Source organism: Pteropus vampyrus, unplaced genomic scaffold (genome assembly GCF_000151845.1).
Source record: "Pteropus vampyrus isolate Shadow unplaced genomic scaffold, Pvam_2.0 Scaffold113, whole genome shotgun sequence".
NCBI classification, from domain to species: Eukaryota; Metazoa; Chordata; class Mammalia; order Chiroptera; family Pteropodidae; genus Pteropus; species Pteropus vampyrus.
In genome coordinates, this window is record NW_011888894.1 from 5,091,414 (window position 1) to 5,114,071 (window position 22,658).

The 22,658-nt window shown below is 41.2% G+C and overlaps 1 protein-coding gene across 2 annotated transcripts in view; it reads right to left on the reverse strand.

The window, feature by feature from the left end:
- MEIS1 (Meis homeobox 1) overlaps nt 1–22,658 on the reverse strand; it is a 135,089-nt gene that overhangs the window by 111,502 nt on the left and 929 nt on the right. For both annotated transcript variants that reach the window (XM_011365609.2, XM_023533844.1), the window contains exons 2-6: nt 20,656–20,882; nt 18,701–18,842; nt 18,138–18,188; nt 17,299–17,349; nt 15,718–15,864 (exon numbers count right to left, since the gene is read on the reverse strand). In XM_011365609.2, coding sequence (XP_011363911.1) covers nt 15,718–15,864; nt 17,299–17,349; nt 18,138–18,188; nt 18,701–18,842; nt 20,656–20,882 — 618 coding nt within the window. The remainder of the gene's footprint in view (nt 1–15,717; nt 15,865–17,298; nt 17,350–18,137; nt 18,189–18,700; nt 18,843–20,655; nt 20,883–22,658) is intronic.

Genomic DNA, 22,658 nt, shown 5'->3' on the forward strand with positions numbered 1-22,658 from the left:
ATATGTTTTTGAATAAATAAATGAATAACTTAAGTGATATATAGAGGAGCTCAGTGTTAAATTGTCACCTGATGCTATGATAGCCTATATTAAATATTATAAAATATCTAAATAAGACTTACACAATTTAAAAACATCTCACACACTTGCATTCACATAAACACACACCACTGTAAAAATATGTTGATACTCAGTTGCAGTTTAACACAGTCAAAAGAAAGGAAATTTGAAGCTAGACACATCCCAGTTTGAAATATGACTACACAACTCATGGTCTTAGACAAGTCTCAACCTCCCTAACTCTTAATGTCCCTAATCCGTAAATGAAAATTAAAAAAACAAAAATAGTCCTCTGCAGACATAACATATAAATTTTCAGGCATACAGCAAGCACTCGATAAATGGCAGCTACAATATTTTTTAATGCACAGCATAGTCAACTCTGAAATATCTACATACAGGTGTATTCAGTTTACAGGCCTTCTGGAAAGAATGGTTAACCTGAGCTGGCTTAGCATACACTTTAGTATGCTTTGGGCTATCTCACAGCTGGTGTGTGCTCAGGGAATGCAAACTGATCTTATTTTCACCTTCAAATAACATGATTTTACAGGTGGCTTGCTCCTCCCCACCCTATCAAGTCAAATTTGATCCCTAATATTTATAAATCACTTCACAGTATATAAAGCACTTTGGCGCATCTTCTTACTTGGTCATTCATCACATCAGTATGATGCCAGAATCTTTTGTTTTCTTTTCTCAGACCAAAATTAGTAGGGTTTTTTTTCCTTCAAAATTTCTACACTACCTGTATCATTCAAAACAATAGAGAAATAAGGGTTTGGTGATCTTGACTCTACAGAGGGTAGCTAGCAGCTATGTAAAATTTGATGAAATAATCAGTGTTCAAATTTAAAGTTAGTCTGCACCTATCAGTAGGCGGCTTTCTCTTCGGGGAAGAACATTTGTTTTTTCAAACCACCAGAGTCTCTTCAGTAAATGCTCTTTAGTGGCCTGAAAGAGCTGGCTTGGCTCCAGAAATGAACGATTAAGTCCCTCCAGATCAGGAGTCACCAGTCCACGTGGGGAATGCACCAATGTGCGTGATGCCCCTGCGTGCACACGCTTGCATTCCCACATCTGCACGTGCCCATACGTACATGCACACACACGTCTATGCTCATCCATGAAGCAGAGTAGACAGGATCACTGAATGCCTCCAGCCCACACTGCCAGGGGAGCGACATCTAATTAGTCCTCCTCCCTGAGACTTTTCACCTCTGTCTAAACAGTGTCTCTCAGGATCCATAAAGGCACAGGACTGCAGCAGATGCGATTCCTTATATGTCTCTTAATCCATGATGCCATCTGAGGAAAAGTTACGAGAGAGATCCACACACAGAAGTGAGGAGAGAAGAGTCCAGGTACTGCTATGAAAAGTGACACGTCTTAATCGGTTTGTACTTGAAGCTGAGAAATGAGAGATCCTGAGATTTGTTTTTTATCTATGGTATTGAAAGTCTGATATGCTGAAATTCCTATCTGAAAATCTTACTGGCCCCCATTTGCATCTGCCTAATATTGGAACATAGCATTCAACTCACTCAGCCACCAAATAGCACCTACAATTTGCTAGAGCCCTGGGTAAAGCCTTCTCCTCTCAAAATACACTCCCTTGAGGCTACGTACACCTACCCAACTTCAAATTCAAGTACTTCAGGAGAAAAAAAAAGTAAAATTTTTTATATGAATTTCAAAAGAATCCCTGGAAACCATTAAGCAAAATTCATTTAACCATGACAAGTTTGAGCAGGATGTTCTGTTTTAACACAGTAAAACTGCCCTCTTACCTTTTAAGCTTTCAGATGTTTTTAAATACCAGAAGCTCATAGACTAATACTTCAGTATACACACATGCTATGGATTCAGGGGCCACATTAAAGTGTGCTTGGGAATGGTCTGGAGGTGAAACCTTTTCTAAGTTCATACAGTCCTGCTGACAGATGATAAAATATAGGGAGGTGATTGTTGTGCTGGGCAAAGACTGGTAGGGGCCTGAGGCAGTCCCTTGTGGTGGCCCACACGTGCCTTCCACAGGGAGGCCAACTCTTTCGAAGGTTATCTCTCTCACACACTTCTTCCGACTTTGTCCATTGACCCTCCTCTTTCTTCTCATTTCCTTCCCTGTCTCCGCCCTCACAACCTCGCCTTTGCCAAGTACGTAGGCCTGCCAGGGTTCTTGTAGAACCCCTTTTTTAATGCTGCGATAAAATGTGCTTATTATCCCACTTAATAGAGGCCTGAAAAATAATTTTGGTGACTCAGGGCAGATGGTAAATTAGTGGTAAGACAATGAAAATCCAGCATCCCCTCTCAGAATCTGCGGCTCTCACCAAGACACCACACTTCCTCTTCTGACGGTTCCAGCCCTACCCTATTTGCCATTGTGAACTTTTAATCTATTAATGCATCTCAATGATTGTCTAATTATTCCTTAGTTATGTTGCTCACTACATTGTGCTAGCCAATATCTTTACAAACAGCATAAATGTGTCTAATTCAGCATCAAATAAGGTAGATTTCTAAAACCTTAACAACTTAGCAACTATGGTGTATTGCTTTAAACACACACATACACACACACACACACATGATCATATGATAGTAGTGATGAGTAGTTTGTAGAGGCAGAGACAGTGTCTGTTAAATTGAATTCTATATTTCCCAGTTCTCACGTACCACAAATAAAACCTACAAAAATGATAATTTTTCAAACATTGAATCCTCTATCTCTGTGTAATGAGCCATGTAGAGAGGAGGAGAAGAATTTTTGTGCTTTTTTGCCTTTGGTGAAAATTCTCCAAGGAGTAATTTCATGTTTAAGTGAAAAATTTTGTATCAGGTGATTGTATGAGCTTCAGGAATCACTGAAGCCTCAGGTTCAGACACGGGGAGAAGCACAAGTACACGTTCACGCTCACACACACACAGCAACATGCATTCATCATGTGGATGAGGAATCAGGCAAAAGAATGAGGAAAAAACTAATTTTAATGTTTTTAATTACATTGTAATAAAATGTAAAGCAGCTTGGCAGTCAGCTACCTTTTTTAGAATCTACTAGCCCTTAAATATTTTGCCTACTCTCCTACAAATATCCATGCCTACTTCTCCTCCCAATCTTCAAGGACTGGCTTCTGTGGCAGGCAGTAAAGGCAAGGACCTTAGCAAGCCCAGGCCCAGCACTGTGGGTCACTTTTCCAGTGCTCCTTAAATCTTACTTTCCCACAGTCGGATATCTTTTAGGTTTCTACTTTGATGCTCCTGGGTCATTACTAACTGCATTGTTGAATTAATTCATCCACAAAATTAAAAGCGAATCGACAATGCTAAGCAAAATCCTACAGATATAAAACACCACCCAAAATACTCCAAGAGCTTTCCTTATGAAATCTACACAGCACTGACATATTTTGCCCAATTCTTTTACATTGAGAATCAATGCCAACACCATCCCATGGTGATCCCACTATGGTCTCAGAAGATAATATAGATTCTACATGGGGCAGATACCTTAAGACAAATTATGACAGAAAAGAATAGTTACAACCAAAGGAAAACTGCTACCAAGAATTGGCAACCAGTTTCTCTCTCTCTCTCTCTCTCTCTCTCTCTCTCTCTTTCTCTCTCTCGTTCTCTCTCTCTCTCTCTCATCTCAAAACCAGAAAGAAGATAAGTAAGTCAGAAATTATTCAAGTGTACTGAATGTTCAAATTCTACTAAGCAGTTTGTTATGGAGAAAAAGACTTATAAATAGAAGAGAAGATAAAGTCTCATTACACAAAAAATCTTAGTAAAAGTACTTAGTTATGATTTAATAACATTTCCTTTTCCTATGCCATCATATTATGGCTAGCATGCTATTAATAAAAATAAACTCCTATATTAAATTATTTTAATGACTCGATGTGCTTCTACTCCAGAAATCATACCTGTTAACTGTAGTTCAGAGTCAAAAGTTTAAATTAAAAAGAAAAAAAGTCTAATCCCACTAGCATCACTATATTTCCAAATATTTGTAGCTAAACATTTCAGACCTTACTCTTCATTTATCTGCTGAGAGCTTTCTGATGAAATTCAGCATATTTTCTATCATTTCTATTTAGGAATGGCAGAAGAATCTGTAAATTATGCCAATGTACACGGAGTTATAAAACCCCTTTTATAAGATTGCTTGCTTCCCAATGTTTTATTTGACATTTGTAACTCAGTATTCAGTGCTCCTCATTCTGCAAACAAATTAAGATAAAATAAACTCAAAAGTGTCTTATATAAAACAACTTCAAACCACAAATTTTCCAGGCAACGATCCTAGCAAAAAGAACATCCGATAACGCTGAAAACATTGTATCCTAAGTACAAGTAGATAATAAGACCTTGTGAGCAACTGGACCTTAGCCATGTCACATTTGCACACAGAAACGTGGAAATAGTACTTAGCACAAGATCTGCACATAACTGTTGTATGAAGTTGAACCTAAGACCGAATCTGTAGTAATTCACTGTACTATCTCAGCAATACAGCTGAGGGCCCAGTTCCCTTTTACACTATAAGGAAATCAGAATAATAGTGACTCCTTCTAATAAAAAGTAAGATGATATTTTTCTTATAAAAGTCTATAAAATAACACTCCATCAACAACTACCCAATCTTCTCTTCCCAAATTAATGTTGTTGTAGGTCTGGCAGAGTACAAGTTAGAAGATAAAATATTATTTAATACATTGTACTGTTCATTTAGGGTTTCCTATTTTAAATGTTCTACATGCATTCTTATCTAATTCTTACACTAATTCAATAACGTGGGTTATTATTACCCCCATGTTACAGATGATGAAACTGAGGCTCATGGGGGTGAAGGGACTTACCTTCTCACAGTAAAGCCTAAATTCAAACACCAGCGCTCTAATTCTAAAGTGTATATACTTCACTGGGACATTGCCAGCCTGAAAGGTTGTGTAACTAAAAGTTACAATCAGTGCACTTAATCACTCTTTCTCAAGTGTTTTTGAAATTTTCTCTTTTCTATTTCTAAACTCTCAAACGAGAAAATGTGCAATTTTGATGTGAGGGGGGAAATAAATTTAAGCCAAGATGTAGCCTTGTTTTGTTCAACTACCTTACAGCATTATACTTTGGCTAAAAGAATCGTGGACGTCCACATTTACCACTGATCTACCCTAACAATTAGCAACAGAGCATATCCCAATTTCCCTGTGGTTTTCTTTTTAGAAACACTTCCAGGACTTTATATTTTCAATCAAATTTTATTTTTTAAGTATCTGTCATTCCTTAAGAATTTCTGAATCCTTACTCTCTTACGCTGTTAAATTTGGAGGTGGGGAGATTATTCCTTCCTTCATTAATGATCTTGGGTAAAATCATCAGCCAGGTGTTTCTCAAAGCACCTTGAAATTTAATTTGCATTTCTGGTTCCTAGAATGGCCAGCTTCTCTATATACATTTCAAGGCACTTAACTAAGAGATCAACCAAAGCAACTATGAATTCCAGAAGTGAGAGGCCGAGTTGTACTCCTGGCGCACATTTTGAGGAATTCCAGTTAATCAGAATGCTATTCTTCAGCCATACCCAAAGCTATTATTCCTGAGGCTATTCATACTATTTTTAACAGTTATGTAGAGTATTTGGAGTATTACATGTATACTACCAGTGAAGAAAAGCCCCATAATTGATTTGTTAATGTTTTATTCTCCTCTTTTCCTATTGGCATGTTCTTTACATGCCCTCAATAAATATTAAACACTCAAACAACTCACTATTAGGGTGGCAAGCAAATCTTTAGAATGTCGAAACAGTAGAGTGAAGAACAATGCACCTAATTGAAATGGCAGGGTAATTTGGAAAATAAAATTGAGTTGCTGCAAATTCCAAATTCCAGAATAAAAATGTTTATACTCGCTCAAATGCAGATTGATACGGGCTTTGAATAATTATTAGAATAAAAAGTACTTGAATACCAACAATACACTTGATAGGCACAGAACAAGCACAGCATACATGTCTCTATTATTTGGGGCAAGAAAATGCAGGGCACAATAAGCCCAATATTTTTCTTGGTGATTTTGTTATTGAACACAGCTTGTATGATCCCACAATAGGCTAAGCCACGAAATACATAGTGAGTGTTAAAAATTCCATGGACAATATTCTTCAGAAAATTTAAAACACATTAGGGGATAGAGAAGCAGACTGAAAGAAATGAAGGGGTTAAATGATTCGCTACTCATTATCTTTTTATCCCCTCAAACAAATTAATTTGTCATCAAGATCAATTCAAAATGTAAAATTCCTGATTCTCTTTGGCAGAAGCTAGAGCCAAGAAAACTACGACAATTAAAATGAAAATGGAAAAATGCACTTGCATCTGGAATTATGAAATACAAACATGTAATGACTCTATAAGAGAAGCTATTTATCTGTACTCTGAGGGTAACCTTATTATCTACTTAAGGCTATGCCATTTTTGGCAGAGATGCCACTCATATCTCTCAAAGATAAATTCCATATGCTCTGTAGAGTTATAGCACATTTCCCATAAATAATGTATACAATAGACTAAATAAATAATACACTTATCTGAACTGCGCAAGAATGAAGGGCAGGGTGACTACTCATGAGATGGAGTTTCCTATGAATGAACATATTGAACAATTTCAAATAAAAGTAATACTTAATGGTGAGTTATCACAAAGTTCTTACACTAAATTATTCTTAAGTGGGGGTTTTAAAACAACTCCAGATCTGGTGAGAATTTTCAAGTAAATGTTCCAATTAAATCCCAATTACTTAATTTAATTTTGCTGCTAAAGTTTCTATTCTGATTGTAGCATCATAGCTAATAGCATCTCACCTATTTGCTGCAATTTTTAAACCTCTCTACACTACTAGTTTTTATAATCAATGAAATAATTAGATTTAAAATGTCATGTATGAATTTTTGTCCTATGAAACACAGTGTTTTGTTTTGTTTTGTTTCCATTTCTGGGTGAATAACTGTAACATTGCAGTGAATAGAAAGGAAAGCTAAGTTGAAAAAAAAAAAAAAAGCCCACCTGCACTAGTTAGTTTGCTAGGACTTTATATTGTAAAAATTGAGTCCCCACCCCCAAAGTAGCTCCCTTTTGAAGCCCTACAGACACACAAACTATTTTCACCTCTTGTAAGTAGTGTAAGTATGCCTTTAGAACCTCAGACATTGTACACCATTTAGCTGGAAATTAAGTTTTCAAATCACTAAGGAATAGTCGCTGAATAACAGAAAGCACTATAGGTCACAGTTAATTATAGCTTGTCTATCAAATTAAGTTAATGTTCGAGAACACATCCAAATAGTTATAGAGACGTTAAGAGGAGTTTTATTGTCAAAGAAATTCTTACTCATTCAGTTTCTAATATTTTTAAAAGAAGAGAGATAAGCCCTTTACAAGTTTGGATGGGATGAGAAAACTCTGGGTTTACATCAAATTGCTTTCTTCATTGTCCTTTTGATTACCATGTTGAATTAATTTTAAACTTCATTTTCCAGAGTTTCATAATAGTCATAAACACACTTCACTTTAAAGAGTTTCTACAGGACATAATGTGAATGCAAATGCAGAATAAAATGCAAATCATGGAGGTCTGGGACCAAATATGAACTATCAGTTAAGAATCCAGTCACTGAAAACAAACATTTAAGCCTTAAGAGGAAGAGTGAAAGGGGCTGATAGGAATCTTTATATCAAGTTTTCACAGCCCTAGGGAAGGCAAACAAGAACAACAGTTTTCAGTTTTTCACCTAATTGTAAAGCACAGGTTGGGAATATTTGATGACTTTGGTCTCCATTCATTCCTTTTCTAAAGTGAGCAACATTTTTCATCTTTGCAGGAAAATAAACCCATGTGTAATAACCTATAAGGTACTAAACTAGGAAATAAGACCTAGCAAACTAGTTCAAGTTCAAATTGCAGGAATGGGGGACTACCAAACAATAGAAAAGAAGTGATCAGAAAAAGAAAGAGCCGCAGGGCTGCCTTGCTAAATAGTAACCAACAATCCGGATCATAAAAGTGCTGCATTGTGCTCCATGTTGCATTGTGAAGTGTAAGGAAAAATCTACAGAAATGGGAATTCATCAGCAACAATTAATTCCAAGTTAGCATGTGTTGGCAGGAAATAACGCTAATATTACTCAAGATGTTATTTATTTACTTACTACTATCTTCTAAATGAGTCAAAATAATGTATGGTTAAATCTATGGTAAAATTTAAGACTTTATATTGTGTGAAAATGAAAAAAGTAGCAAGACTATAAAATGTTGCTTAAACTTGTTAAACTCCTAAAAAGTTGCAGTAATTTTAAAGTATTAGTAAACTTCGTACTACCAACAGTGTTTCTTTTCTGTGGAAAATCTGATTTCATTTAAGTTTTTAAAAGAACCATAACATTTCATACTCAAGGTTCCTTACCTCGTAATTATAAATCCTATTAATTCTAAACAGAGTCATGAAAAGTATCAAGGGAAGAATCAATTGCAGAAATGTATTTTTGAGGATCATACATAATTAAAATTTATTTTCACAACTTATTTATTTATCCTCCATTTGTTTGTGCCATATACAGCATAGCAGTGCATATGTCATAGAAAAGCCACAACATGGTTATTGCATATCTTAAAGAGAGTTAATGACTTACTTCTGGTTACAATTTGTATTTAAGTGTATGTGTTCATGACACCAATAAACAACAGGTGTATAATTTAATAAATGTAGAAATAAGCGAAATAAGCTTATTTTACTAGAGAATATGCTTTTTATGGTAGATTTTAGGAATTTTGAACCAAGAAATCCAGAAATATAAAATAATTTCAAAAGATTTGCTCTCTTGTGTTTTCCTTTAACAAGAACATATTTCCTAGATTAAGAAATGCTATTTGGAAAGAGTGTTCAGAGAGAGTCTAGTAGAGTGTTGCCAATTGCTTTAATTCTGCATGCATGAATGCATTAAACTGATTGAAATCGAATTCTAGCAACAAATATTTAAATGGATATATTCTTGTTTATTTCACATGGTAACTTTTATACCATTTATTAAAAAGTCAAATTTGCAAGTGTGGGAAATCCAGCAATTCCCCAATATAGGTATACCTCCTAGACAGGCTGTTTAAGTCTCCCAAAAGCTTCCCCAAATTCCTATAATCCTGAAATCACTGCACATTAAATTAAGAATACAGTGAGGAAGTCTCTTTATCTGTTACAGTATATAGACATACTCGTCTGTTTGAAATGTTCAAAACTGGTTTTATACACACAAGGTTTATTCACAAATATTAAGGATAGTAAAATATCCAAACTTTTATTGGATCCCAAAAGTCGAATTTTGGAATTATTAAAATTCAAATTGGAAGGCTAGATTTTTATGTATTAGACCCTAACTCCTGAAACAGGTATTATATCCTGACATCTCCTGCTGAGTAAGAACACCAAGCCCCACGTGATGTACAACAGTGTTGTTTTACTTGGGATTTTGAAAAATGTTTAAGTCTCACATCTGCACAACTGTCAGATACACTGTGTCACATGTATTCTATTTTTATTTCTTTATTTATAAAATACTTTCCCATAGTTTTGATGTAATTTTTAAACATTAAATTAATTTTTGCACTCAGGATAAATGGCAAAAATTTTTGTTTCATAATATAAATTCAAGCACTACTTTGATACAAATATGACAGATACCATAATCCAAAAAAAGCAATGTAAAGTGCTACAGTTGCAAACATTTAAGCCTGTGTAACAAAAATGATTGAGAATGGTATCAGTTTACTATCCTTCAACTATCTTTCTGACAGTGGAGTCAAATAATATTGAATTATAGACCTTCTTACAGGAAGCCTTATTTCGTGTTCATTTTTTGATCATCTCCCTGCTAGTCCCTATAGGAATCTGGCTGTATGCCGACTTTCCTTTAAAAGTTTCTGTATACATACTTGGGTTGTGTTTGATGATTAAATGATCTTTTATTAAAACTTTAGCATTCCACATTTGTTTGACATATTTACATTTCAGAAGAAAATATTGTTATTGCAATGGAGAGCATAGCATTACCAATACGAAAATACTTCATTTGAATTCATATTGACAGTATTTTCATTTATGACAAGTATCTTAATATAACTTGTTATGCATTCTTCAGTTTCTGCAACTCCACCTGTGAGGGAAGGTAAGCTAGTTTTATAACAGTAGGCCCCATGGTAATACTTTAGCCTATCTGCTTGGCCTTAATAAACCTAAGTTTCTATTAAGGACCACAAATAGTCTTTGTTTTTAAGAGTATGGAGTTTTACTGCATAATTTTCCTTCTGTCACCCAGCAACAGCTGTGTTTTAAATCTTTTGGACTATGACAAACATTTTAACATTTAAACATACGAGTGCTTGAAAACATAATGATTTAAAATTTGTTTATTTTCAAAGTTGGGCAATTATAGCATGATATTTCACTTTTTCGAAAGCAGGGCCCATATTTTAATCTTTTTTTCTTCCTCCTCCCTCTCTTCTTCCTCTACTATTTAAGCTTCTCCATACTTTCTAATAAAAGTTTCTAAGTTAGGACTGATAGCAATAGTACACACAACTACTTTATATATTTCCAAATTGTGAGCAATGGAGTCATTCTGGTGAGGCAGGGATTGCTATTTGAGTGACCTATTGCCACAGAGCTAGTTAAATCACTGAACAATAGTTACCGTTATGGGGTTTTCTTTGTACAAAGTAGCATTAGTATCACTGCTTTTCATTACCCATGAAACTTGCACTGGGGACTGAGACAGAGTGTGAGTGTGTGTGTGTGTGTGTGTGTGTGTGTGTGTGTGTGTGAGAGAGAGAGAGTGAGAGAGAGAGAGAGAGAGAGAGAGAGGAAACTGAAAAGGGAATAACTTTTGTAGTTTAAGAATTTAGACTTCAAGACATTTAACAATGTAATTGATCTCAACCTATCTGCATATACTCTGTACTTCTTGTTTTTCTAAAATATTTTTAAGAGCCCCTATTAAGAATCAATACAACCCTACTCTGAAATTCACACATAAATACACACTAAAAGCCAATCAGAAAGTAACAATAAAAACACACCTGGTAAACAACTAACTTTTAATTCGAAGGATACTAAGCAATAAAGAGCCTAGAATGAACATCCTAATTAGCCAATGTAGTGACAAGCAGTCAACACCTTATTATTTAATCATTAAAGAGAATCTTGCCATAATTTCCCTTTGACATATTTCAAAAAAGAAATTAAGAGTACACCACATGACCCACAACAACAATCAAAAGGAAAGGTAGGTGATTCTAAGACCCCCCGTGGCTTGCAAGGCCTGTGGACTGACAGGTTCCAGGATTAAGGCATCAAGTGGGACCCTATGAAGTATTTACAATTTAAATAAGCATTTAGAAACAAACTACCTATGGGACCATTTTCCTGTTTCCTGATGTTTCTGTCCAGTTTTCTCATTAGATGAAAATAAATTGTCTGCATTCCCTGTATTAGTAAATATCCGATGGCCTTATCTATTTTTTTCTAAAACAGCCGATCAGATTCATCAAGGACATTAGCAGTTCCTTGCCCTCCCATCCTGTTCCTGGCCATAACACCTCTCCAAAACAAGAAAACTTAAATCTCCCTTACTTGCATCCCCACCCCACTTTACAGGGGTGAAAAGGGGTTTTCAGTCAAGTATAAGTTCAGTTTTAAGATTTTTTTAACTCAAGCTATGCCTTGGAAACAATATTCCGGACTTTTAAAATAAAACAATCGCCACCAGGGTTCCCTGGCCCATTGGGAACTAGAGCTCATTGGCCCAGGTCTGCCCCGAATCCCCGAGGCCTGAAGGCCTGATGCTCTACAGGCTGGGCCGCACAGCACAGCCCCGGCAGCCGTCCTCTCCGTCCCCTGGGAGTGCACCAGCACTTGGCGTTTAACCTGGCTGGCGAGCGTGGCTTTCTGGTTCCATCTCCAAGAGCCACATTACTTCTCCCCAGATGTCAGAGACAAATCTGGATTAACATGCAACAGGGCGCCCTGTGCAGCCCGCCAGTTCTCTCCCAAGAGCCGTTAATGCAAATTCAGCCAAGGACCCCCCGGAGAGCTGCTGTTGAATAAAAAATGTAATCCAAAGGGACCATTTCTTTGCCTCCTCGCTGCTTGTAGGAGAACTGGGGCTGGCGCCCGAGAACAGGCCCAGCTAGTCCCCGCTCGCTGAGAGCAAGCCTAGCCACTCGGAAGGTGGCCTTAGGGACCCGAAGACTCTTTGCTCCGCTCTCTTTTCTCTCACGCCTGGTTCTTGGAGTGAAAAATGCTTAGGTTCAAGGAGTGGCGAGCAACAAACAGCCCTCTCGGAAGGACGGCTTCATTCGACGGCTCCTTCCTGGAGCGCAGCGCCTGGAGTCTAGCGTCTGGGCGGCAGAACTCTTCCCCGCCTAACCTCTCTGGGTGTCCCCAGTTCCACCCTGGGCCCCCCAAGCACGCGCCTCGCCTCCCACTCAGACCTGCGTCCTTCTCCACCGCTAACCAGGCTCAACCCTCGCCTCGACGCCTCCAACTTGGGTCCCCCTTTGAGCCCGCTCCCGGGTCTCACCCTTTGCCTCGCTACACGCCGAGGCCCGGAAGCCCCCGGGGCCCCCCGCCGCCCCCGGATATCAGGCGTCGGGGCGTCGGTGCAGAGGTGGGGAGCGTGGCGGTCGAGAGAGGGCGCCCAGGAGGGCTGCGCCGGCACGGACGACTTCAGGGTCTGGGAGTGGGAGTTGGTGGGGCGGGGGCAGGATTACAGCTTTTACTGGCGTCTTAATGTGATTTTAAAACTCAAATCAACAAACAAACAAACAAACAGAAAACCAACAGCACTACAAGGCCAAGTGTATTTCCGCGACTTAGCCCTCCGGGAAACCCGCTGCTATCAAAGTCGTCGATCTCAGGTCCCTGCGCGGATGGCAGCCTTCGCGCCCTCCGAGGAAAAAAATAAAATAAAATAAACCGTGCCGCCAGCAGGCCCTAGAGACAGAGGGGTTAATGAGCTAACGAGGCCCAGCGCTCGCACCACACCTGAAGCATCCAGTCTCAGAGCGCACCCTACGCCGAAGCTCAAACTGGCTGGGCCGCATTCGCAGACAGGTGGCGAGGCCGTCCTTCCTGGACCTAGCCCCCAGGGCACCGCACTAGGGGTCCAGCGTCCCTGGGCATCCTCGAGCAGAACTGGCGCCCACGGGGAGGCCCTAGTACCTTGTCCTTCGCGCCCCACTTCCCAGAACAGGGGATTCCACTCCGCGTCCGAGACACAGTCCCGCTCGCGCCCCGCGCTCTGCACTCCCAGCTCGAAAGGGAGCCCAGGTGCATTCACTCCTGGCTCTAGGGAAGCGGTCAATTAGAAAGTACAAACTTCGGTTTGTTGCCCTCCGACCAGCTGTGACCTAGGTGAGCCCGAGGGGTCACGCGAGCAAGCCCACGCGCACAGGCCAACAGCGCCACCAGCTCAGCCAAAGCTGCGAAGCCCCCTCACAGGCGGCGGGGGTGGGAGGCAGGCTTCTCATTTTATAGGTCGGGGTGGAGAATAAAATGCCTATTTTTATCCAATAGAAATGCCTACCAATCTGCAGCTCAAATTAAGGCAATTGGGTAACAAAGTTTACCGAAGGAGTAGGTGGAAGAACTCAACGATGTTATATCAGTTTTGCATCCCCCCCCCACCAAAAAATACCCCATAACTTTGGTCCTTTATCTTTGACTTTGATAAAATAATGATTCGTTGAGAAAATGGGGTATAAATCTTCATTTTGGAGGCAATTAAAGTGTTGATTTCATTCATGCCCCTAAGCGATTCTTGTAATTTGCTCAAATAGCTTTATGTACCCAGCACTCCGGAGCTTTTAGAATCCCATTTTCTAGTTAGGCTTGTTGGATTACAATTTTTATTCAACAGCAGCTACCCGAGGGTTGCTCAGCGGAATCTGCACTTACAGCTCGGGGGCGAGGGCTGGCGGCCCGCGGGGCCCGGGCCAGGCCGGGCCAGCAGCCGCCTGCAGATTTCCCACCTCGGCAGGCCGCGCCAGGATTGCGCAGGCTGCCTGTTCTGGGCACTCGTCTACACTGCCGAAAGTTTGCAACTTGGCAAATAATAGTTAGGACGCCGCGCGCTGCCGCTTTTAAAGCTCAGCTCTGCCCGCCCTCCACTTTTCGTGGGGAAAGGAGGATTCAGCCTCTGTCGTGGGGTTCCCCAGAGAAATTCAAACCGGGAATTTATTTTAAGGGGGTGACGTTAAGAGAAGAAAACTTTAAGATGACACCAAGACAGAGAAGTAGGGCACTCGAGCAAGGATATGGCAGAATAGCTGCTGGTCAACAGTGATGTGGCAGATCTTGCAGAGGAAAGCTGCATGACTGGCTGCCCTTTGGCTTAACAAAGGCAGGCTGATCTCTCCCCCAAGACGGGCTCACGTGCCAAGTCAAAGAGAGAAACAACTCTGGGCCTTCACTTATATATGGAAAGGCGGAGAGGCTCGTAACCCAAATCTCTAGACACGTTGCAACAATTCGCAACGGAGAGCTGTCCTGAGCCCTGTTTTATCCCACCCTCTCCTCACTTTCAAGGCATTTTTGCAACTCTTTCGGACCAATCCAGAGACACAGCGACTCGACAGAGAGAGAGACTGGGAGCAAATAGTGATGTTGGGGTGAGAAAGGGAGTGAACTTCCCTCCTCCCCAGCAAGTCCGAATAAAAGTAGTCCCCACTTAGCAAAGCGGCGGAAGAAGAGCCTGGAGGGAGGATGGAGAGCAAGGAAGAAGCAAGCAAAGGCCTGCAGCTGAGAGCCAGCCAGGGTGGCGCGAGGTCCCCCACCCGCCACACCGAGGGAGTCGCCGAGGTGCCCTTAATGCTGACACCTCCAAAAGCTGCCAACCCAGAGGGCCCAGAGCACGTACCAACTGGAGGATGAGTGGAAAAGAAGAAAAGTCCATATTTATCTGTTTTTATACCCTCGGCCTGGTCTTATTTTTTCTCTGAAGTACGATAAAATGGGCGAGCTTGCAGCGAGCACTGCACAAAGCAATGTTCAGTGAGGTCTAGAAGCGTTCGGCCGAGGAAAACTGACAAGACAGGCTAATGAACCGTATAGACAGGGAGAAAATAGCCAGCATTTGCTAGATTTCAAACCCTCGCTGTCTTTCTTAGACCACCTATCTTGGGTTTATTCCTAATAAAATAAGAAATAAGCAGACCCTACACTTTTCTTTTCTTCAAGATAGAAGCGGGGGGAAAATGCTCCAGAACAAAGCCCTACAATCAGAGGCGGTCACTGGCAGTTAACACTCCCATTATTATAGAGGGTAAATAAAATAAAGACAAAAATTAAAAGCGACAAGAAACAGGTCAAGTTTGCAGGCAAAGCTTTTACAAGCTCATCTCTCCAGGTCGAATCCCAGAGCTAGCCTTAATGAAGCAATAATAGCCACATTATTCAAAAATTTTCATTTCGATGGAAATGTATCTAAAAGGGACTTAATCATATGCAAATAATAAAAGGAGGTGGTAGTGACCCAGCAAGCAATATGCATACAGATTTTTTTTTTTTTTTCCCAGGGATGTTGAAATTGAAAAGCACATACCTGGTCTGTTAGATTTGCTGATCTTGTTATATCTTCACTGTCTGATTTTGATCCTCCTTCTCTATCGTCTATCACCAAATCGATAGGCATTTTCCCTTTCAAACAGCTAATATACCGGTGGCAGAAATTGTCACATAATTCGTGTACCTACATTATGACAGAAATAAAAAAAAATGGAAATATAATCAGAAGTGCATAAATGACATTGACAAGTGCAATCCACCTCCCTTGTGAGATCCAAACTTCCAAATAGGGGAAACACAGGGCAATTGTCCTCCAGAGACCCCCAGATGCAACCAGAATTAGGAATAACTTTCTTTTCTTGCAAAATAGAGATATCCCAGAAAATTGACAGTGACAAGATGATTCACAGGCTACAACATATTCAACACCCGTGTTAAATTCATCTGCTCCCGGGGCTGTGGCCATTAGAGAGGTGACCTGCGTGGGTGACATTTAAGGTACACTATTTAATTTCATCCAGTTACTTTATCATAGGTCCTTTTCCAATGCGTCTAAGAAAAACGCATATATATATATATATATATATATATATATATATATATATATATATAGTCTCCAAAAGACCAGAACTATGGGTGGCATAGGATATATGCCTGACAACCCAAGTCCCCAAAACATATGTAATTAGGGTTTCTATCCATAAGAAGCATATTTTAGGATACTTCTTTTAAAAAAGAGAAGGAAATTAAATTACTAGTACTGATTATATTGTAAAAAAAACCTGTAGCCACAAAAATGTATCAAATTGATTATTTTTAAAGAAAAAGACTACTTCAAAATATTTAGTTGTAAGTGGAGTGGTCTCTTACGGGTCCCAGGCATCACTGAGATGCAAAAATTCACCAAGAAACCCAAGCGTGCTTGCAATTTAATGTTAGTTTGAATTACAATGCATTAAGTTTTTATTGCTGAGATTTATAGAACAACTAGCAAAGTCGTGTTACCCCACACCCTTTCCTGAGTGTGAAGGTGGGGTGTATGCAGGATTCGCAGATTCAAAGAATTGACATGATTATCAACTCTGCTTTGTCTCTGCAAAACGGTTTAATGTATCTTCCCTACCACCTCCTCCCTGTCCGATCTCCTCCTCCCCCATCCGCCTCTCCTCTGTGTCTGACCTGCTGCTGCTCTCAGACTGTCTTCCAGAAACTCACTAAAACTAAACAAAACTGCCCCCACCCCAAACACACACCAGAGGTAGCAAAGAAGAGACAGAAGAGAAAAAGAGGACACAAAGGTATAACCTGTGAAGCAACTCACAACAGCATCCTAAATATCACCCGGGATGCACAGAATTGCAACTATTTATACCAAGCCAGCAAGGTATTAAGAATGAATACAAGGCTAGGGCGTTTGTGATCCCCGTTTTAGTGGCTGAAATTGTAATTAAACTGCAAAGAGAAATGGACACTAAGATTGGCCTTGACAGTAATTACCAGAAAGAAAGACATTTATGCAAATGTCTCAGAAGCCTGAACTTCAGCCATTCAGAACCCTCCCCCCACCCTGTGTATTTGGGGGTGAGGGAGCAAAAGCAAAAGAGGCTAGAGAAATTACCTTCTCTAATTCCAACAGATGAAACCTTAATACTTGTATGGCTTGAATCATCTGCAAAGATACAAAAAGAATGAGCGCCCCATTCCTAGTTTGCAGAAAATTGGCTGTCACAGCTCTAGCATCTCCAGCCCACCCCATCCCCCCAGTAAATAGAGTTATTTTGATTTATGGCAATAACACTAAAACTTAATAGCAGCGACTGGGTACCATCTAGAGGTTTCTATTTCTTAAGGAGAAAAAACAATAGCTAAAACAACAACAAAGCATCTAAGTAGGGATCATAAACACTCTCTTCCCCATGGTTCTCTTCCCTTTCTCAGACCCACTGCCCCAACTGCACCCCCAGAGGGCCACATCCCGGGACTAGATGTTTCTTTGTAAGGTGTGCACAGAAAATAGTCCAATAGTGCCCAAATTGTGGCTTTTCGCACTGCGAACTTTCTGCTGCCTTCCGCACACCTCTCAGGCAAACTGGTGGTTAGGGGGTTCTGGCCCGGTCGCTGCCCTCGTGACGCGACTCTGAAGGCTGGTTAGTCCGAAAAGTTTAAGCTCACACGCTGACAGGCCCGGAGATAAATCCCCTCTCTGATTAGAGCTGCGCTGCCCGGCTGTCATAAAAAACAAAAGCTCGCGTTTCCCGCGCCGCTCGCCCGGCCCCTCTCCAGATAAATTTATTTCCCGGGGATCTTGTCTCGGACTACTTGTCCGTGGACGGAAACATTTGCAGCCGACATGCAACGACGGGAAGACCTGTCTAGAAACCTCAGGGGTCTCAAAGCAAAGCTGGGGGGCTGAGGGGGAGGGGTGATGGGGGAGGGGAGTAAAGGGTCCGCTCTTACCAAGTTATCCAGTTCTGGATTAGAAGAAAATAGAGGTTTTTCTGCGCGAATCTAAATAGAAGTGAGAAGGGAAGGGAGAGGGGGGAGAAAGAAACATTTGAAATCTGGTCGCCTTTCTAGTTTCTTGCCTCATTACACTGTCGGGGGCAGGATGTAACCGCCGGGAGGGACTCGGTGTCACCGAGTTCGTCCCGCGCAGAAACACTTCAACGTGGATCAAATAAGCCGAAAACAAGCCTAGAGCTCAGGGTGACTTCTACCAGCAGCTACTCTTCTAGAGGACGCTGCCCAGCTGGCCAAGTCCAAGGCAGCTCCAGTGCGTGGTGTTTGTGATTTTATTTTATAGAGGGAGCTTTCTGTGTCAGGTTATGAAGCCTTAAAGAATATGGGCGATTTTGAGTCGCCCACAAACAGACACCCATATTGGAGGAAAATCTCAGGGTAGTTGTAACAGGCATGGCTTAGGGTGGACTATTTGCTGGATACTCTTGCAAATGTGCTGGGTGGGGGGAGGAAGGTCCCCACCTTTTTTCTTTTACTTTTTAAACATTTATTTTGCTGACCTGTTTGGCGAACACGGCTATATCTTCATTGAATGACTCTGACGAGCAGACGTCCCCGCCCGCCACCCCCGGCTCGCGGGGGGTACAAGTAGCTAATTCACATTTCTCAAAAATCAGTGCTAAGAGAGGGAAGAGGGGATGTCTGCAAGAAAATACAACAGTCACAAACAACACAGTGGTTAGTCCTGAGTCAGGGAAAACAGGCGCCCAAGAAAAGCAGCCGGAGGAGCTGAAGGCAGGGACCCCCTCCCTAATTTTGCCATCTACTTTTTTCCTCCCCCTACCCCCCTCCTAGGTGACTGCTCACCTCCCCTTCCTCCTAGGGCCCCGAAGTCGGAGGCCCTAAGCCACGGACTGTGTCTGAGGATCGGTTCAGCATATCTGGCCAGAGAAATTGGTAACATTTGCTAAGAATAAAACCCAAGCGGTTCCAGCAGCCATTTTGAATTAAGTTTCCCACCCGACAAGCCCTCGTCCCTCTGCTGCACATCCAGGACCTGGAGTAGGTGAAAGGCGCTGGGCATAGGGGCTGGGATAGCTCGTTCCAGTGGGCTCCTCCAAGGCAGCCTCGCGAAGCCGCAGGCTGGGGATCTCGGTGGCAGGCGCTCAGCTAACTTGGAGAAAGGACCTCTACGGCTGCGGGACCGGCTGTCAGGGTCTACACCTACCGATCTCCACCCCACAACCCTCGCAGAGCTGGGAGGCGCCTCTTCGGCTCCCTGCATACTGTTCCCTTCGCCGATGTTCCCCACCACCCCCCAAAGAAAGTTCCTTCCAATGGTCCTGCAAGAAAGCCTTTCATTTTGTCTCCGCAGAATGGCAAAGCAGCTAGTACTGCGAGGGGCCTAGATGTTCTTATCTTAGCCCATAAAAGAAAAAAAAAAAAAGCCTCTTCTAATGCCCAAGGAGGTGTCTCAAGTCTTTTATTAGCTCTCACAGCCCAGCTGGAAATTTAACAGTTTGGGGTTCTTTTCAAAGCTTCCCCAAATGTTCTGTCCCAGAGCCTAAACCATTTGCAGTTAACGCTGAGGAGACAACGCTGGGATTTAAACAAGCCCATCACACAAGGGACCAGAAAAATAAAGCAGAAAGGGTTTTTAGCTAGGGATGGTCAGTGTTGCACGATTTTTAAAAAAGAAATAAAAGTTGATGCAAAGTCAAAAGAGGTCCCCAAATTCATCAGCACACAGTAGGCACAAATGACTTTCAAAGGATTTTACTAGTCCAGGGGCTAATCCGATGACGGAGAGAACACGGTGTGAACCGCAGCCAGAAAACAACACGGCCCATATCATCCCGCATCTACTTCTAAATCCTGCAGGTTCGCCTTTGATCACAAAGTCTAAAATAAGTAGAAGTTTCTTAATGTCTGTAACAACTCAGATCGAGCTCCTCTCCTTGACTACAGTGGTTAGACTCTCTAAATGCAAAGCTTTTTCCCCTTGCCTGACCTGCAACTGTCCTCCCTTGATTTTATTGTGCGGTGGCAGAGCCAGCATACGGTTGCTGAGTAAACTTAGCAAGTCAGAACAATCAGTGGCTTAAAAGATTTTCCTTTAAACTAAAAGTTTCGTTCCAACACAAAGGCGCCTACATTTAGAAACCCCCCCAACGCTCTCCCAGCGCATGGGAGAGACCCAGGACTCAAACCCTCTGAGCTACGGAGCCGGGGTCTGAGAGAGGACGAGGGACCTTGAGCAACTTCTCCTGTACGGCGACCCCTTCGCGGACATGGCCTCGGCGGAGCGGGGAGCTGGGCTGGCGCGGAGCCTGTATAGAGGAGGGCGTCCGGGATGGTAGGCCACCTTCCCAAATTCTCCATGCAGAGCGAATGAAGAGTCATCAAGCAATGTACCTCCAGTCCAGAGACCTCTGGCTTTCCCCTTACCGAGGGCAAAGGGAAATAGGGGAAGCGCCGTTTCTCATCCATTTAACCTGCTGCCCGTTGTACCTACCCATAAATGGCATCTTTATCTCTCTTTAAAGCGTCATTGACGGAGGAACCCATGCTGGGGGCCATGGCGTTGGTGTGAGCTGTGTGCGGGTACTGATGCGAGTGGAGAGGAGGCCCGTGGTTCAGGTGGTGGACCGGCTGCATGGACCTGGCCGCATGCGGGTCCCCATACATCGTAGAGGGGATGCCTACTCCATCCATGCCCCCGTAATGGGGTAGGTCGTCGTACTGCATGACAAACAGGAAGAGAAGCAAGGTTCAGAAGGCCAGGAGGGCAAATGAGAGAGCGGCAAGGCACGGAGCTTATATAATGTCAGTCCAACTGGATCCTTCAACCTGGAATTCGGTGGCCTTGAGTCTTTAGAGATTTCTTATTTAAAAAAAAAATAATAATTTTTAAAGTAAAAATTCTAGGATTCTCGGTGAGACCCGGCTAGGATGAACGGTCTTGCCTTAACTTGTGTCTCTATCAGTAGTTAAGAAATTCAGAATCCTTTAGCAAGGAAGGAAAGAAGAAAGAAGGAAAGAAATGGAGGCATTCTCCTGGAAGGTAAATGTGGTAAAAAGTGCATGTCTCTAGAGAAGGAAATTCAAAATCACAACAATAAAACGTGCCAGGACAGTGCAGCAAACCTACCTAATTTCACAGCCCCTTCCCATCAGGGAGAATTAAAAAAAAAAAAAAAGTTAGGATGGGAACAGCTACGCCAAGCACGTGAATTCAGACAGACTTCTTGTTTTATTTCCCTGCCAGCGAGGGTTAGGCAGTCCTGCAAGACACTGCATTTCCTTTGCTTTCCAAGACAAACTAAGCTAATTTATACAAAACTAACTGGTCCCCTTATAAGTGAAACTCAGAGAAGGGTAGATTTTCTTGTACATTAGAGCTGAGTTAAGAATTGGGCAATTTCCATCACAATGTTAAAGAAAATCCATAGTTGGAACAGTTAGTTACTCTATTTTCTTTACTCTTACGAACTTTCTTCCCAGACTAGAAGTCAATGAGGCAAATGTTACTCGTCAGGTTTAAAGCAAATTCAGTAGCAAATTCACATACAACACCACCACCCCCATCTTCTTCCTCCAGAAAAACTTTCATATTGATTGTCATTATTTTTGTTGGCAAAATTTAGCTATTTAGATTTTTCTCATTGGTTCATTCCAGGAAAGTTTTTTTCCCCTGAACATTTGAAGACATCGAGAGTGAAATGATTTTCAAAGAAAAGAGGAATTGCCACTTTCATCTCCTTAGAGCCAGAGGTGTGAAAAGAGTTTGGAAGAACGCTGACATTTGCCTGAACCAAAGGAGTAAAGAAAAATGTGTCAGCCTAGTAACTTTCTTTTGCAAACAGGGCTTTGAGGGCCAGGACACAAATTATGCAAGGAAGGCTTTTTGTAGACCTCCTTTCTTTCAAGAAACTACCTCAGTTGGGTTGTCATTGTCTCACTTTACTCTCACTACATTTCCATTCAAATAGGAATATTAGGGAAATTAGTATTGCATTTTAGAAGTGAGTAGCTGTGTGCTTAGTATCCAATTAGTGCAGGGATTGTCTAAGAAAAACTTTCAAAGTATTACCTTGCACAAAAATCTATGCACATTAAAATTATTTTTAAAAGATGAATGTTTCCTGATCTAAAAAACCACTGTACTATGGAAAAGTTATTTGCTTAAAAAAGCTGAATACTTCTAATGATATTAAAGATGAACATAATCAATAACATATTAGAAGTTTCTAGCTGCTTCTTTTAGTTTTAAAATAGCTCTAAACTTCTGCTCCCTGAATGCTCACATTATAGCATTAGACATCTAGCGTTTCTGTTTTTTATTATAATTATTATTTTTTAACCAGATGATTGCCCGAGCTTGTATTTTGTTTGTATAGCTGCTGGTTAGGAATCTGTAGAAAATTTGACTACTCCAATTAACAATTACATGTAACATACATAAGTCTACAAATGCATTGAATAAATACTCTTGCTTTAGGCCACGGCTTTAGGAGC